We start from the raw sequence: 17,808 nt of genomic DNA, 5'->3' as shown, positions 1-17,808 counted from the left end.
TTTGTTGACCCGAAGAAAAAAGCTCTGATTTTCTAGAATAATCAACCAAAACTTATAAAAACAATTAAGGTTAGAGGCTAATAATAGTAATTTCATTTGGATGGTGTCGCCGGGGCTTATCCGTTCAATCTTGAACCATGATCATCTAGAAGACACAAAAATCAGAAACATTTCAGGTGACTCAAATCAAAGCATCCAATTCCAACCCAAGAAAGAAAAAAATATAAATAAAAATGAAGGGCAAAATTTGAATCACTTTCTCGCCTTCAATTAAAACCCAAAAACATCCGTCTGGAATTACAATATACATATTCCTAGGCTTATTACCAACATTCAGGTCAGAGAAAGTGAAACTGACTAATCTAAAGGCAGTTTGGCCATAAACTCATAACATAGAAAGAAATCTAATATAAACAACAAAAAGAGATTTTCTATCCCCCATCATCTGTACGACTCCCCAATTTTCGGACATTGTAAGAATCCACAGAAAGAATTTCAAATTTTCAAGCCATTGTCACTGAGGAGCCAACATGAGTCAGCAAAAGTATAATGATCATCTGCTGTATATAGTTGATAAAAGCTTTGCTCTCCGGCCTCCAAAAAATAGATAATGCTTTCAGAGTTCACAAAATCCATCAAAGTTGCTATAATTCTGGGAGCTTCGGTTCGGATCTTTCATCTGCACAAAGAAGAAGAAGAATAAGAGTGAAATACTTTGGTAAGTACTCAATAATAAATCAGATGTGTGTACATACAATACGGATGATTAGTTAGCACTTCAACCATCACTACAGTTATAGAGAGACCAGAGGAAAATCACATATTATCTTAACTTGAAAAAACTAAAGGATAGAAAAGATTAACAAAGTAATTTGGAATAAATAAAAAAAGGAAAAGGACGTTGAACTGACATGTACATGGTAACTATAAGCGCGATGACTGGTGTGCTGGGGCAACAATATCAGCTGAGGTTCTTTTTGTTAACCAAAGCCAAATCCTTCACTAGCTTCATGAATAGCAAGCATCAACCGTTCATGAAGCTGTTCTTTGGAGGTGTACTCAGGAAGGTCTAGTTGATTAAAGCTGGAGATCACATAGGAATCCATTAGAAACATCAAGCTTGATGAGCATGGAAGCGGGCAGAAAAATATATTTTGTTCCCAGTAAGATGTGCACAAAAACTATGTTTATACTAACCATGTATGAGCAGAGGGCAGCCTGTCAGGAGCTCCATATGCCTTGTGAATCTGAAATCTCTGAGCACCAGAGATACCTTGCAAAGCCCTGAACCCCTCTAACGGAACCTGAAAAACCACAAATACATTAGCTCCACTAACATAAAATGTATCCATTCAGAAAAACTCACAATCCTGTTTTGGGGCTCATGCATCAACAGAAAACAGGAATAGAAAAGCCCTTGCTGCTATTAGCACCCAAAATAAAACCTCTCATTACCTTTGATGTTCCAGTCACAAATTGCAGCAGTCTTGCCATGTCTTCCTTGTTGAAACCTTTAACCACCTCCCAAAACCATTCAACAACACTAGATGCTACCGTGTAGCCAGTATACTCAGTGTTGGCCTTCAAATCATCCACTGCAAGGCCAATGCACCATTCAGATACCTCAAGAGAAGCAAAAGAAGATTATCTATTAAATAAGCTCATATAAAAGGCAACTCACAATCAATCTCTGGAAGACCACTGATAAGTAGCTCAAGCTCCTTATCGTTAAAAATAGATATAAGCTCTCTCGGGACCAATTCAGTGAACCCCTCCAGGAAAGAATTAATTTGAGGACGGATAGCATTTGTCAAGATGTGTTCAGCTACAAGGTCAACATACTCATGCTTAGTTTCTTCTGTAACCCTAATATTTCTTCCTCCCGGTTTGAGCTCATAATCAGTAACCTTTTCAAGAAGAGGATGGAAAACAAAAAAGGAAAACACAAACCAAACAACACAACAAACAAACATTAGTCAAACCCATGAACTCAAAAATATAATGAAAGTTAAATAAGAATCAATTGACATTTAAGCAAGACTAAACAATTAAATAAATAAAAAAACAAAGTGCTTTCAAAAATAAAGAAAATAAATAATAAAACTCACATATCAATCAGAAGTTGACATTCAATTACCTGGTTTTTCTCATAAAGGATATGTTTTTCTTCATCCGCATCCATGCTAAACGTCAGGTCAGGTATATCACTCACATCATTCTGGGGGGGTAAAAAAGGCATAAAGAGAAACAAAAACTTAATAAAGTCCTAATCCATGCAGCAAAACCATCAGAAAAGAGAATTTCCGAATGACCGATGCATACATTCAATCAGTTAACAAGATATAAACCTAAAACCAAACTCAGCCCCATCCAACTCTGAAAGATTTATAATAAAAAAATTTAGATTGTGCTCAAAATCCCACTAACCTCCAGCATCCACTTCAAATTCTTGTAGTAATCAGGATCCACAGCCTCTATATCATGGTAAGTCACCTTTACACCAAGTATGTGCTTGTAGAAGGATCGAGTGAAATAAACATCCAAAAGTTGCCCATCAAAAAGTGCCTTTGCAACCTGAATAAAATCACACCAGAAAAAATTAAAGAGAAATCTTATACAGACACGAAAAGATCATAAAACAAGTCTCAAAAACTCATCCAATGGTCGAGAAGAATTACCACACGGCCCACAAATTTAAAGTAAGAAAGATGTTCCGTCTGGTAGACAGAATTGGGGTTTGGCTGGAAAGTTGCATTGTTTCCTACAGTGGTGAAAAGCAATGCACCCTTGTCAAATATAACCCGTGATAGTAATTGATACCACTCTCGTGTCAGACCGCCAGCATCAATACCCTCTTCCCCTTGGAATTGAACATTTAATCGTCCCTTCATGTCCTGATTAGGCCGCATGCGCAACTGATTGTAAGAGTCCTCCAAAACATAAGCCCGGCGAACACTTATTCTCAGTGGACCAGAGAGATGTTGCTCATGTTGTTGCCTAATTCTTGACCGGAAATATGCTCTCTTGTTGTCAAAATCGATTAGCCTTGGTGCCTCCAGCATCATAGTAAGGGATTTCTCTAACAAACCTGGATTTTGTCTGATAAAGGCATTCAAAAGCCGGCGATGCCTCTCAGCGAACCTTGTAAATGTGACAGCACCATCAAATTTTCTCTGAGAATCCCCACAACTGTGGCACTTAGCAGTTGAAGGATCTGAGTTTCCAGCAGATTCTTTGACTTCTCTTGCAGTCACATTCGCATTATCTTGCAGTGTCATAGAGAGGTTTGCTTGTAGCTTTTCACACAAAACAAAAAATGCCTCCATAAAAGGCAGGAGTCTCTGGGTTCCAGGAGGGAGAGGAGACGAAGAAGAAGAACCCTGTACATGGTCCCCAATATTTATAGTAGACATGGTTGGACAGAAAGAGCTCTGACCCAGATGTGTTTCAGTCGCACTTATACAGTTGCTCAATTCTTGCCACAATGGCTCAAGTGCCACATTTAGCTTCGACATGGTGGCACGCTCCTCCTGCTCCGCATCATTCTCCAGTCCTGAATTCTCACTCGCCCTAGGTGAAGTAAGTGAGCAGAGTGCTTGTAATACACGTAAGATTGCTGGCCCAGCCATAGACCCAGCACTCAAACCCAACATCTGTGTATTTCGGAGGGTGACAAGCTCACCAACAGCTGATGCACTCAACCCATTAGCTAGTTCTGAAAGCTCTGAGATAAAAAAAATTCGATGGGCAGCTGCAACTGAAGCCAACTTCTTCAGGACCTCACCAGCAAGCATATAAACTTTATCTGAAAGCCTAATCAAGTAAACAAACGAGATTAGATGCTCCTTTACAACATACTTCACATAGCAGCACAAAGGAGAGCGGGCTGGTATAATATGCATGTAAAGGAAATGCACGTAACAAATTAAGGAGCAACTACTCAAATAAAGCACAACAGTCAAAAGCTAAACAATAGCGCATACATTCAAATAACGCAAATAAGAATTAGAGAACTAATAATACCCCTCACGACCAAGAAGGCTGCAAAGGTTGTGCAGATCAGATTCTGGCAGCTTCAAGAAAATATTATAAGTATCTGTATTCCTCTTTCCATCTGAAGTTGATGATTCACCACTAATAGGCTTATCCCCATGATCAGATTCTTGTTCCAAAGCAGGACCCTTTTGACCATCTCCTGAAGCTTCATTTATGGCTAGATTTTGAGAATTCCCATCTACCCTTTCAGATTGAGAACGACCCTCTAATTTTGAAGCTGAGGTATAAACAACAACCTGAAGCAGGCCCATGACCTGTAGCACAAAAAAAAAAAAACCATAAGATTGAGCTGAATTTTAAAAATATTGGATAGATAGCAAGTTATGATTTTAAAATTAAATAATCAAATTATGACTCCAGGTTACACCAAGATATATGGCAAGCAAGACGCAAGTCATCTACCATATGCCATCTTAATTATTTAAAAACTTTTAACAAGAGCAAAATAGTTAAGGAGCAGGTACGGGGTTTGGTCCATAATGGGTGATGAGTTAGACATTTTAAACAATTGAATTACACTCAAACACATTGAATTTTAAATTTAGATAATCTCTCAGGTACAGTTGAGGTAATATGGAGGTGGACACCAAACAAGAGACTTAACCCTTATAATTGTATAGACAAAATTAACAAACAACATTCTGCTTGGGGTCACATTCAAAAAATGGTTCACGATAAATTAAAAAAAAGTTGTACCTGCTCAAGATGAGCAGTGCCATGTAAAAAATGAGGCCGGTTCAGGAGTTTTAGGAACAATATCAGGGGAACATTCACGTCCTGCGTGTTTCCAGAAATTTTTGATGAATATCCTCCCTCTCCCATTTTCTCCTTGCCTTTATCCTTCTTGGTTTCCATATGGATAGAACTTAATGGTTCAGGAACGCCTGAGAAGTCAAAGTAGAACAACATATTTGCCACAGCAGAATGATTTGTAGCCAAATAAGTCAATATCTCAAGAATTCGACGCAACACCAAGGGAGGAAGACCTGTTGAAAATGAAAATAGAACATATAAATTCATAGTTCAAAAATAAAAAATCATGTAGATATTTATTGCTGCATCAGATGATTACCATCCAACAACTGTGATCGACCATAAACAACATTTGAATTGCAACCGTAAAGCCTTTGGGAATTAATAGTTGCTAGTCCACTGACTGAGCCTTCAGCCTCAGGTCTGATCATATCGAGCAAAAGACGAACTAAGATTGCTCTTGTAACACTATGGGTGCACAAGTTTAGCAAGAGCCTCTGCAAGAGTCCTTTACCAAGGGGCTAAACACGCAAACCAAAACAAATCCACCATGTTAGCAGAATATAATTCAATAAATGATTTTATGCGTGAATGCATGTCTGCACGTTACCAGTTTGGCAGCTAAGTACTTCCAAAAAAAATCTAGCTAGCACGTGTGATATTCCAATTCCCATAATTAGAATATGGTTTTACCTGGGCTAGTCGTAGAAGCCTAATTAAGGCTTTCAAAGCATTAGCATCCAGAAGCGGCTCTCCTTCAATTTCCTTAACCTTCAAGCTGTCCGCAAGAGCAGAAACTGCCCTCCGACCAATTGTGACTCCAACACCCCTGTCGATTACTGTCTGCCGGTCAAAACCCAATCCATTTCTCCGATTATTTAGCCTGTGGCTGCTTCCAAAAAGACTGCGAGCCTGATAATGACTCATTGCTCGATCTCTTAGCATTTGGGCTTCTGCAAGTAATGGAGAAGGCAATGCAGACAGAACAGCTTCTGAAGAAGTTAAAAGTACCTGGATAAACGGAAAATACAGGATTACTACATATTAAGACAAACAATCACTACAATCAAGGTCATGAAAAGATGCAGTTCCAGATGGAAACCTCTTCGCGTAAATCAGCAGGAAAAGTAGCAATTATCGAAGCATTGTCCATGTCAACTGGTTGTCCCTCAGCCTGCTGTGCAACCCTTTGTGCTCTTTGTTGAGCCAAAACTTCTGCTTGGATATCTGGAGGAAGGGCAGCTAAAAACTCAGGATCAATGTCATCCACAGAAGGCGGTGCATAAGAGGGAGGTTGAACAGGCTGAGCTTGCTGTGAAGCAAGAACTTCAGCCCTCAAATCTTCAGGCAGAGCCTCCAGGAAGGTCGGATCAATTGCATTAGCACCAGGAGCCTCATTATTCAAACTAACTGGTTCAGCCTGATTAGCTTCTGGAGCAACCAATGTGTTTTGACTTGACGGCTCATCTGTACCATTTTCAAAAGCAGGCATGGGATGGCCCGTTTGATTTACTTCATCAATGCAATTCATATCAACATCAACATTTGTTGGCACCGAAGAAGTATGAGAATCACCTGGATTAGGTGCTTCGAAGCCGAAACTTGCCGACACATTACCAACCTGGCCCTCTGTTCTTGAGGATCCATCACAACCCACGGCCTCCACTGTAACATCATGTACATTAGAAGGAACTTCAGAACCCCCTTCACATTGTAAATCAGCACTGTCTAACTCTGGAACTGACCCGAGTTGCTCACCAGCAGTACCATTCCCATCACCAGTGTCCATGCTATCATTTGGTGTACTGTTCAGTGAAGGTGGCTGAATTGACATTGGTTCAGGTACCTCGGAACCAACAGATTCTGGATTGACTTGTTCTTGGCAGGGAACACTCTCAGAACTTGAGATGATTTGATGTATTGTTTCACCACCCCTGTCTTGATTTTGATCTTCATTTCGTTGATGGCTGCTGTCATCATTCTCTGCTGCTACTTGACTATCATTTAAAGGAGGGTGATCTGGCTGTTTCTCCTGCACTCTGGAGTTCTGGGACTGTCGTTCAGCAGGGATATCAGCAGGAGCAATACTTCGTAATTCAGATATAAACTGTTCCTCCACTGCCTGTGCAATAGCAGCTGCTTGAGGACCTGCTTGAGGCTGGCCATCATCAGTCCATCGACCATCACCTGGTCCTCTTCGTCCTGATAACTGCAATGAGTCCATACCTACAGAATAATCAGTCAAAGGTGGGGGTGCTGCACCACCCAAACGGTCACCAAAAAGATTGCTTGGTACGTGATCATATGGAAGAACAGGAGCATCAAACATGTAGAAATGAGCTACATCAAAGCTCCCTGATGACAGGGCTTCTAAATCCCGGGATGAATTTCCACCTGCTGACCACATTGAGACCAAATCCCCAGACTGAGAAGGTCTTAAAAGCAGAGGATGTTGAAAGCCATTTGCTTCTGTAACAGTTCGCTCAAAGGAAGACCTACTCGTCTGACGGCGGCGATCAAAACCTAATGGCCTTCGTAGACCAAACAGGTCATCCACGTTAACCCCTTCAAAAGGTTCAGCAGCAACATCAATAAGACCACTTGTAGCTCCAGGCTGTCCAAGTACCTGCAAATGATCAAGCCCATCAAGGGCTTCCCTCCATCTCACCTCTATGACACGATTCTCATGAAAATCGTCATCGTCTTCATCTATCATCTCATCATTGTAATCATCTCCCAAGCCAGTATCATCATGGTCTTCCACATCAGTATCAGCAAGAGACATCATACCACCACCATCTTCTGCTATATCCTCATCCTCATCCTCTCCCTCATCATCATCCTCATCATCCTCACCATCATCACCCATGTCATCATCTTCATCACCCATATCATCATCTGCCCTATTCTCAACACGGAAAGTCATATCAATTTGATCAGTGTTGTGTAATACATTACCATCCATCTCTTCACGCATAAAATCCATCCCAAGCTCCATAGGTGGATTAGAAGCTAGTGGTCCTTCAACATCTATTCTCATGTCCTGTTCCACCAACTGGTTTGGATTTGCATCAGGATTACCTTCACTTTGAGAAGCTCCTTGACCCACTTGTTCGGTCTGTACAGCATCTGTTGCATCCTGCTCACTGCTTATATTCTGATTATGCCCCACAGTATTATCCCCTGATGCGGCAGTTACCTGATCATCAGATCTTCCATTTAACCCTGTGGATTTTTTCTTGTTCGTCTCATCAGATTTAAAATATTGCTCACTAGCATTAGCAGCCCTTGTTAGGCTTTCTAAAGCCTTGAGTATCAAATTCACAGTTTTGGAAGCATCAGGATGGTCCAAATCAATCACACGAAGGATACCAGTCAGACACTGAATCATTCCCCCATCTATCATGCTTTTCGCTATGTCTGGTGAAAACCCGGAACCAGGTAAGTTGCTGGATGATGAGTTTTTTGACAAAATAGAATACACCAAATCAACAAAAGCATAAACCCTTTTATCCGGCAATAAGATGCTCGTAGTGGAACTAGAATCCAAGTTAGAAAATGAGGATAAAGCTTTAACAAGTTCATTAATTACTCGTCTGCGCCCTTCACTGGAACGACCACACAGAACTACCAGAAACCAAGAAGCTTTTTCAGACAACTTGTCTCTCCATTCATCAGGTCCAGCAGATTTATCTATGGTGAGCGGAAGCAACCGATGAATTACATGGTGAAGTATACCACCAAGTCCAGGACCATCCAGTTGATTAGATCCCCGCAAATGAGTCATTTCCAAATCCCGTTTAAGTATAACCCCAACGGCATGTACATACATCAGAAGAATATCACTCAGTAACTTGAGAACAAAGGTCACCTTGGCCAACCCTGCAGATCTTTCAGATTCAGACTCCAATTTCCTTGTCTCATCAACCTTTGATTTACCCTTTACCTTCATAGCAGGCTCATCAACCTCCATAGCAGATAGGTTATTCACACAGTCCTCCTGGCTCTTTGGAAAATGGTATTTCAAGACTATTTCAAGAAGCTGATCTATCACTTGAGTGAGATTGGCAGGGATTTTTTTGTGGTTTTTTGAGCATTTACCTGATCCATCATGTGGCTTATTTTCAGGAATCCGTACACATTCATTGGAAGATAATCCAGCCTCAACAGCTGATACTTTAGATTTTTCCTTTTCCTTCTCTTTTTCCTTCAGTAACACAACGAAGGTCCGACCTCCTGATGTCTCCAACTGACAAACTGCAGCAGCAGCTTTCATAAAAACCAGAGGATCTCTTGAGATCACAGGTGCCATTGATGTCAAAAATGTCCTTGAAGAAGTACGCCCACCATGCCTGTTGCCACTCAGGGCTTGGCGAATCTCCAATTCCATTGCTGTTTGAAGTGTTTGCGGATCTTCAAGGAGATGACGAACTATAGCAGATGCAACAGTGTCATATCCAGGGAAAAAACAACTTCTTGGAAGGCCAAAAAGAGCTGCCAAGCCTCCATTTTCAAGGAACCGTAAAGCTAGAGAATGAGTTTTCGTCAAGCGAGCACATAACTGTAAAACAGCCTGCATGATCATAGCCGGGACATGCTGCTTTATCAAGTCACACGCAACTGCTAGCACGTTATGACATTCTTCCATAGTCAAATAACCAGTAGATTTCCCCAATATTTTCTCAAATGCTGTGGCAGAATCTTTTTCATGGGTATCTGTAGCCTGTTTTTTCTCTGTATCTGATGCAGGGATTGACAAGGACGCATGCTCTCCAGATTCAGGCAGAGACCCTGTCTGAGTATCTTCAACGTTTTCAGAACTTTTGGGCCTTGATTGCAACATATTATCCAAGATAAGCAGTAGAGCACTGATACATTTTGGGACAATAAGCTCATTGCCCGACTCATCTTTGGCCTTAAAGTTCATCAAGATATCTATTGCAGCAGACACAATACCATGTTGTGCAGCAGTTTCCCTTGTGCTTCCATCCTCAGAAAGAAGCAATGCTATAACATGTGATACCATACTCAATGCACTGGTATCCTTAGAAAAATCTAATGGACAGTTCTTTAGCTGCTGAATTAGATAAGATACAACTCTTGGTCGGTCTTCACCTTTGTTCCGATTGCCAAGTGTCACAAGCAAATCTGTCAATGGGAATGCCATGGTATCACTACTCTGAAACAACTTAACCGACGCCGCAAGGATATCGTCAACAGGGGGAGCTTTCACACAACCCTCTTCTGCCAGCACATCCACAGACTTGTCAACACTATCAGCTTTTGATGCGTCTGATGAATTTCCTAGTGAAAGAGCAAGTGCCCGAGCCAGTTCATCATCCTCCTGCACAGGATCCTCGGGATGACTAAAGAGCCATTCCATGGCCATTTCAACGCTATTTGTTTCCACCCGCCTAAGCGCATCCTCTGCTCTGGCCCTTGAAAAACCCATCTCAACAATGGTAGTAATAGTACTTTCATCAAGTGGTGGTGGCATGAATCGTGGGTTTGTACTTCCGGAAATGCCACTGCGATTCTGCTTCACGTCTCCAACACCAGAATATACATGCATAACAAGTGAGACAATAGAAGCAATGAAACCTGGACTACAATTTGGAAACATGGGGTGGTTCCAGACAGGCAGTATCACATCAAGAACTTGAGATTGAAGCATACGAACAAAAACTTCAGGGTCCCTTGGCACAGGAAAAAGCCCAATTGACAGACCAACTGCAACTGGCTGAACAAGCAACTGCGCCTGGGATGCAGAGGTTGTCGACAAGAGTAAAGAAGAATTAACAAAATACTCGAGCACACGGCAATAGCTCTGTAAAGTATCAAGCAGCCATGGACTGTGGGACAGTTTACTTCCTTCAGCTGTCTTTTCATGATCAATACCTGATGTTGGCACACAGTATGGTAGGGTCCATAACAACTGACTAGTAGCTTCAAATGTCGTAAGCAGCTCCTTAAAGGTACCATGGACATAGAAATTATTCACTGTTGTGGTATAACAAGTACGCCGCCTGCTGTCAAATGTAAGTGACACCATATCATCCACAACTTTTCCCAGATATCGACACTTGACTGAAAGTGAAGTATCAAGACCAGCTGATGTAGAATGCCCAGAGAAACTAAGAGACTCAAGAAACACTTTAGCTAGGGCAGTTCCAAGAGTCTTTGAAGCCAAAGTCAATGACCCTGAGTCAACTCTACGCCGATTTGGTGATGTGAACCCCTTGACAAGAGCCGTGAAGAAGGAACGTAGTGTGGAAGCCAGCTTGTTGAGAATTTCCATCACAAGAACATCAGGACTTTTCTTTTTTAAATCCTGGGAAGTAGATGTCTCCAATACTGTTGATGAAGATTCAGAATCAACATTTAAAGCCTCCAAATGACGGCCTGTCCTTCCACCCCTTATGCGTGTAAACCCATGTCGACTACGACGGTGCAAACCTTCACCAGAACGAACAACTGAAAGAAACTCGCGTTCTCCGGCCCACAAGGGCTGATTCCTAATAGAAACTGGATTCATATATCTCACCATTGGAATATTAGCATCATCATCACTCTCTCTTCCAGACGCATTAGACGGTGCTGCCTCAGCACTCTCTGGTTCTTGTTCAGCACTGATCTTCTCATCTGACTTGACATCGTTACACAGAGATATCTGCCAAATGATTTCTCTGTATGTACTCCCAAGATCTTTCAATACATCAGCATCTGCTGCACCCAGTTCAGACACCACAGTAGTCGTCCCTTTCAACAAAACATTAGACAGAGACAGAATACCTTCAAGACTGGAAAGATGTTTCAAAACTTTAGTTTGCTTTGCAGATTCCACCACAGCAAGTTGAGTCCCTCCAACTGAAACTAAGAGTTCATTTGTTGATTTCAGATGCTCTCTCAAGAATGAACACACTGCCCGAGCCAACGAAGCAGAATGTTGTGGTGAGAAGTTCTTAAATGCAACAGAAATACTCTGGCCAACTGAAACAGAAAGAGGCATTAAAGGCAAGGTAAATAACTGCAGGACAGCTTCAACTCCTTTCTTCTCCACAAATATACGGCATGTGTCACCATTCTGAAGTATTGTTTCAAGAAGACGTGCAGCATTGCTGACACAATCAGGAAGGAATAATTCAACATTCCCCGTTAAAGAATCAGGGGATGGTTCGGCAGTCTGCTCTGAACTATCCATTTTGGATGATTCCCCTCCATCAGACAGGACCAAGTTCCTCTCTTCTCCATCAGTTTCCATTGGAACAGGAGTAGAAGAGCACAAAGGATCAGTTGACATGTACGAAGCATCAACCCCATGTCCAATTTTTGAAATTGCATTTAAGATCTCAATCAGCATATCCACTCCAGGCCCACGCAATGAGGAAGCATGGCGCATTAATTCATCCAATCCACTAGATAAGGAGCCGGGTGTATCACTGGTAAGGGCACGCAGATAGGTTCTTGAAGTAAATATCTTCACAAAGCACCTCATAGCATTTCGCTCTTTCACAGCCTCAAGCCCATTATTAGTATTTATGCAAAGGGCATCTAGACACTGTGGTATGCACGTAATGGCTTCAGCAGAGCAAAGAACACCATCCATTATAGCATCCAAGAAAGCAGAAGGAAGGCCTGCTGCATCTAAGACCGGAAAACAGGTAGGATCTTTGTGAATTAAATCACTCATGACTGTGGCTGCAAGTGAAAACACCCCACCACCAAAATCTTTTGCCCTTTTAAATATTATGCATAAGCATTGTGGCAATAGACTCTCCTCTGAGCCGTAAACACGGGCAGTATTCCCTGGGGCATAAGTTCCAAGGGATATAGCACGCAGTAAAGCTTTCATCAGCAAACGTCGGTGATAGGAAACTAGTGGTTCTGAATACAAAGGCTGCATGTTGTCTAGCTCTGTGGAAGTCCCTGCAACTACTTGAGCACTCCTCCCAATGATCTCAGAATCTTCATCTTGTTGCTTTGAGCCATTTTCTACATGAGACACTTCCACATGAAGGCGAGAGATGGTATCGTCTAAACCACCCAAATCTCGAAACAATGCAGCAGCTGGATTACTGTAATCCATAAAAGCTTCTAAAATATGCACAGATGTGCTGACCAGATGAAGGTGCTGTGGGTTTGTATCTTTAAGCAAAGGCAGAAGGGTGGGAATAAAACCAGCTTCACGCATGGCTGAACAACCTGATGATGATGAAACCAAAACTGTGACAAGAGATAATAGAGCCTCAGCAAAAACAACAGACCACTTTGATGTATCACTGATGACAGAATCAATGGCCTTCTGCATGAGACTGGATAGGATTCCACGTTGCCCACCCGACGTGACAGCAGTCAAAACAGTAGGCTGTCGGGACCGATCTTGACATAGAGCAACCAATGAAAGAAGACATAGAATTCGAATTTTCTCAAGAACCACATCTTCAAAGCTCAATAACGACACTAATTCATTGACAAACTCAGGTTCAGTGTTGAAGAAAGAAACAAGGTCGTCAGCATCACTATTTGCTTGAACAAGAACTATGAAGGCATACAAGCGAATGCATGCATATTGCTGGCGGGTAGCTAAAGAACCAAAAGCCCTTGCAAACCGCAATCTTGTCAATAAAGAAAATCTTAAACTAGAGGGTACATTGTACTCGGCAATTAATTTACTCAAAAGCTCAAGATCTGCCTCTGGATGAGTGTTGATGTTAGGTAAATGAATGATTTGTAAACCTTGGGTGGCAGGGATGTCATCTGTTGAATCATTCGATGCATAGAACTCAAAATGAAGGGTGCAACCTAACTCATAAGCAATATGGCCACAACCATTCTGTATTGCACAAGCAATTAATCCAAGACCCTCTTCTTTTCCCCCCCAACCTTGTGCAAGAGCGAATAACTTTGAATTTAGTGCAGCATCTCTAATGGAATACTTTCCAACTGTTTTCTTTAAAAAAGCAGCTAAAGTCTGCAGGCAAGCCTCAACCACATCCGCATCAGTGCAAGCAAGCAGAGATGAAAGATGCTGCTGCAATAACATATGGAAACAAAGATGACATAAAACTAATGAATGGGAAAAAGAAGAAAGAAATTAAAACTAATTGAATTAGCTAAAGACAAGATGAAGGAATAACGCAATGAAATGCAAGATGATCAATCATCGTAACTCAACTCAATAAGCTTTCACCTCAAATATAAAAGGTGGGCAGATGTTTGTCTTTAGTAACCCCAGAAAGCAATAATGGTATAATAATATGTAGAAGTTATAAAAATTCTAAAGCAGACTAACTAATCCTAAACAACTGAAAATTACTCAACAAAAACTGAGAAGGTGAGTGGTGAAATTTTTACCTCGTAAGAACTATAGAAGTGCTTATTTGTGCAGTTCTCCAAAATTATCCTTATGACACGGAGAACTTGAAGAACAGCTTCTCTTGGAAAAGGAGGATCAGAGTCTAGAAAATTATCCTCGACCTGCAAATCCTTCCTGGATTTTATGTGCTTCTCAAAAAATGAATCGAAATGGTTGAAAAGATCAACCCAATGATGGAAATCCCCCTGCACCCAAAACAAAGCACATAAGTCAAACTTCATATAAATAACCATATCAATGTAACAGGTAAAGGTTATAAAAACCACCTTATCAAACTCCCAGACAAAACCTTTCAGAGGTCCCTCTATATTCTCAAGTGGAACAGCAGTGACACTGTTGATGAAGGATCTAATTTTTGGAGGCTGAGAAAAAACAAGGCCAAACAAAAAGTAATAATAATCGTCAGTACTTGCAGAATCGCCAAATTCCTGTATATGAAATTAGTACCCAACCAGCATATACACATAAAATACCAGAAATGGATAAATCATTTGTAAACAATAAGTTCTCCAAATATAATGAGGAAGGGACATACAATGTAGTGCAAACAGTGAGAAATGCACATACAACATAGTGCAAACAGTGAGAAAGGCACAGCCAAGGTAGTGCAAACAAGACTGTATCCTAGAGATACTTTGTTTTACCGCACCTTAGCCCCTCTTACTTTGGTAACAGTGTCCAATTCTAAGTACAGCAAACAAACAACATTGAACCTAGTGTCAGAAATTGAGGCAGTGGAAAAAGTTTCCCAAAGGGCGACTGGATCAACCTTAATAACCCTCAGCATGAAATGGTTAAGTTCACTCCTATTGGCCCCAACAAATGATAAGGGTAACAAAGTTGAATCACTGAAAATCTTCAGAGCGCCATATTCAATTAGATGCTTATAGTGAAAGTTATGATCATTCACACACTCACCATTTCTATCTAACTCTTTCAGGTAAGCACAGTGACTCAACTCCCAAAGTAAAATTTTATCGTGCGTAACATAAATGTACTGAATATTTTACATTCTTGTACTCCAAATTGTATAAACAATTTAATATGAGAAAGAAAAAAATTCCTATCTTTTTGAGTTTTATCTATACCTATTTAAAAACCAAAGAAAACATAGCAAATTGATGCCCAAAACCAGCCAAATAAGCAATTGCATAAGAGAGTTCCACTCACTAAGATAGCATCATAACTTAAACAACTAAGAGAAATAAATCAAAATAAATGGGAAAAAAAACATAACCCAAAACCATCGACTTGTCAAAATTAAAATATAGAGAAAAAACAATACTTTATTCACGTACATATATAACATGTGCATGTATTTAGAAAACAATGAAAATCGGTTCCATTGATAGAAATATACTGACCACTTCAACCGCCCTCCTCCTCTTTAACTTCATATTGAAACTGAAAGCATTGCACGAATCAAAACCTCTTTGAAATAAAAGCCGATCAATCCCCAAAAATCCAAGAATTGATCGAAGAGCAGAGACTGAATTGGGGAAACGAAAATTCTGAGGCAACTATTAAGTGTACAGGAAATTGAACTGAGTAAGGTTCGGTTCAGGCAATTTCACGATGATCGGATCGTCAAACTTTGATTTTTCTAGAGTAATCAGATGAAATTTCAGCTTTTCTGCGATCAAGATTAGGGTTTTGATGAGATCGCACAGAGAGAGAAAAAGAAGCAGAGAATTGGAGAAGAAATAAATAACTGAGAAGAAGCTAAGAGTGTCGTATATATATGAGGGAAGAGAAAATTACAGGAAAATGGGAAAATAAAAGAGACACAGAGAGAGATAATGGGAGGAAATAAATAAAAAAACAAAAAAAAATTTTCTTTTCTGTTGGATAAAATATATAATTTAATTGTAACCAGAAAGATAATATATAATTTAATATTTTTTTGTTGGAATGTCCTATAATTAAATACTTAAGTTTCTAAATATTAACGGGCGAAATGAATTAAGCTATATAATATAAATTTACATAGTGCATGAACACTAGTACAAGTCTAGAAAAGTTTGTATCCTAAATTGCTCCTTCAAACCAAGTGTCCCTTAAATTCAAGCCCAAAAAAAAAAATTGTCGGTTAAATGGAGAATCGCCTCTAACTTCACAAAGACTGATTCTTTATAAGGTTTTATACATGTGTTAGAGTTTATGATTTAATATAAATATTCATCCGTGTATTCACGATAATAGTTTGAGTCTCGTTGTTACACTTATCATCATCCAATGATCAAACAAGTAAAGTACCAATCTGTACTTATTTTTTATTTATAACTTTGCCATATTTTTCAAATTAGTGAAGTACAAAGTTAATATAAAAACAACTTTGCCCACTAGTGTAACTTCATTTATACTATCAAGTACACAATGAATAATACTATATGGCATGGAAAAATTATTAGTGAAGCTTTATGTCATATGAAGTGCACAAAATTTTGAGTCTAGCTATGGTGGCAATTCACTAAAACCCATAATTACAACAAGAGTTCAATTATTAATATATGAGCATTGACAACAAAGTATAGTTTAGTGAAAAAAAGTACTGACTTGCATACGTATGGTCTCAAATTCGAAACCGCATTATGAATGTTGCAACAATTGATTTATTGTAACTGGCTTGGTAGAGTGGCCTAAAAATATAGATGCTGCTGCCAATAAAGTTTGCATTATCAAATTCAAAGCACCGTCGTGTGCATGTTTTGTTTTGTCCTTTTTGTGACTTTCTTAATTGTGAAGTAAAGAGTGTGGGCAGTTGACAAACTTTTTTTCCAAGACCAATAAATCAAAAACCCAATTAAGACTTTAATAGTGGTGACATTTGGAGGGCACGAGAAATTTTTTTATTTTTTTTATAATAATTATGTGTTTTCAGCTTGACAATATCAAAATATCTGAAATGTTTTTTTTTTTTTTTTCGGGATTTTGGAAGAATCTTGAAATACCACTATCTATGTCTAGTGTGAATTGGATGTGCCTAACTTAACCAAAAAGAAATCATACTTACCAATTAAAAATGCATAACTTTATAAACCAAACCACAAGTTTCTTGACACTTTGAGGAAACATATTCCTAAAACATCTTTTCCTCTTCATCACCAAAATGAAAAAAGTGAAAAGGAAAAAAGGAGTAGGCAATTAAAGTCGGTTATTCCTTTCGTGGGGTCCAATTCAATTAGCCTCAAAAATATTCACCAACAAAAAAAGAAAAATTTGATAACCTCAAAAACCTTCAACTTGGATAGTCTCTTCTTGTACTTTTACGCTTCTACCCCTAATCTTAAAAAACAGGCCCAAACATGAAACCTGCTCCAGTAACGTAACCCAATAAAAACTGAGGCCCAATTTCGTTAAAATAAAATGTTCCTCATAATTTATTTATTATTCTTTGGCTTAAATGCTAAAATGATCTCAGTGTTTTATTACGTTGGTCAATTTAGTCCTTGTGTTTCTAATTTAGCTAATTAAGTCCTTGTGTTTACAACTATTAATCAATGTGATCCATTCTTTTAAATCTAAGTTTAAAAAAATTTAAAACTATTTAAACATTAATTAAAAAACATAATTATTTGAGTTCAACCATTGCCTAGCCATTTACCCTTATCCGACCAGCTCCC

At 39.6% G+C, this 17,808-nt stretch overlaps 1 protein-coding gene across 3 annotated transcripts; it reads right to left on the bottom strand.

The window, feature by feature from the left end:
* On the bottom strand, window positions 225–16,010 carry LOC18774532 (E3 ubiquitin-protein ligase UPL1). 3 transcript variants are annotated; one of them, XM_020565579.1, is made up of 17 exons: window positions 15,550–16,010; window positions 14,452–14,547; window positions 14,164–14,370; window positions 6,385–13,840; window positions 5,912–6,276; window positions 5,503–5,820; window positions 5,129–5,330; window positions 4,753–5,042; window positions 4,024–4,310; window positions 2,679–3,813; window positions 2,428–2,574; window positions 2,138–2,218; window positions 1,682–1,907; window positions 1,456–1,595; window positions 1,198–1,304; window positions 912–1,083; window positions 225–679 (listed from the first exon to the last, which is right to left on the bottom strand). In XM_020565579.1, exons 1-16 carry the CDS (start codon window positions 15,580–15,582, stop codon window positions 981–983), a joined length of 11,193 nt encoding a protein of 3,730 aa, XP_020421168.1. In that variant the 5' UTR covers window positions 15,583–16,010; the 3' UTR covers window positions 225–679; window positions 912–980. The 3 variants fall into 3 exon arrangements, with proteins under 3 accessions (XP_020421168.1, XP_007208408.1, XP_020421167.1); XM_007208346.2 differs by having other exon boundaries at window positions 5,912–13,840; window positions 15,550–15,911; XM_020565578.1 differs by having other exon boundaries at window positions 5,912–13,837; window positions 15,550–15,911.

The sequence above is a fragment of the Prunus persica genome, chromosome G6 (genome assembly GCF_000346465.2).
Source record: "Prunus persica cultivar Lovell chromosome G6, Prunus_persica_NCBIv2, whole genome shotgun sequence".
NCBI lineage: Eukaryota > Viridiplantae > Streptophyta > Magnoliopsida > Rosales > Rosaceae > Prunus > Prunus persica.
The sequence above is the reverse complement of the archived record's forward strand: the minus strand, read 5'-3'. Positions and strand labels throughout refer to the sequence as shown.

Bases quoted from the DNA above. Each gene is read 5' to 3' on its own strand.
- LOC18774532 (XM_007208346.2), bottom strand. From the start codon at position 15,582: ATGAAGTTAAAGAGGAGGAGGGCGGTTGAAGTG. The intron at 2,575-2,678 runs GTAATTCTTCTC...GATTTTATTCAG, and splicing joins TTAAATTTGTGGGCCGTGTG to GTTGCAAAGGCACTTTTTGA. The intron at 1,084-1,197 runs GTTAGTATAAAC...TGTGATCTCCAG, and splicing joins CTGCCCTCTGCTCATACATG to CTTTAATCAACTAGACCTTC.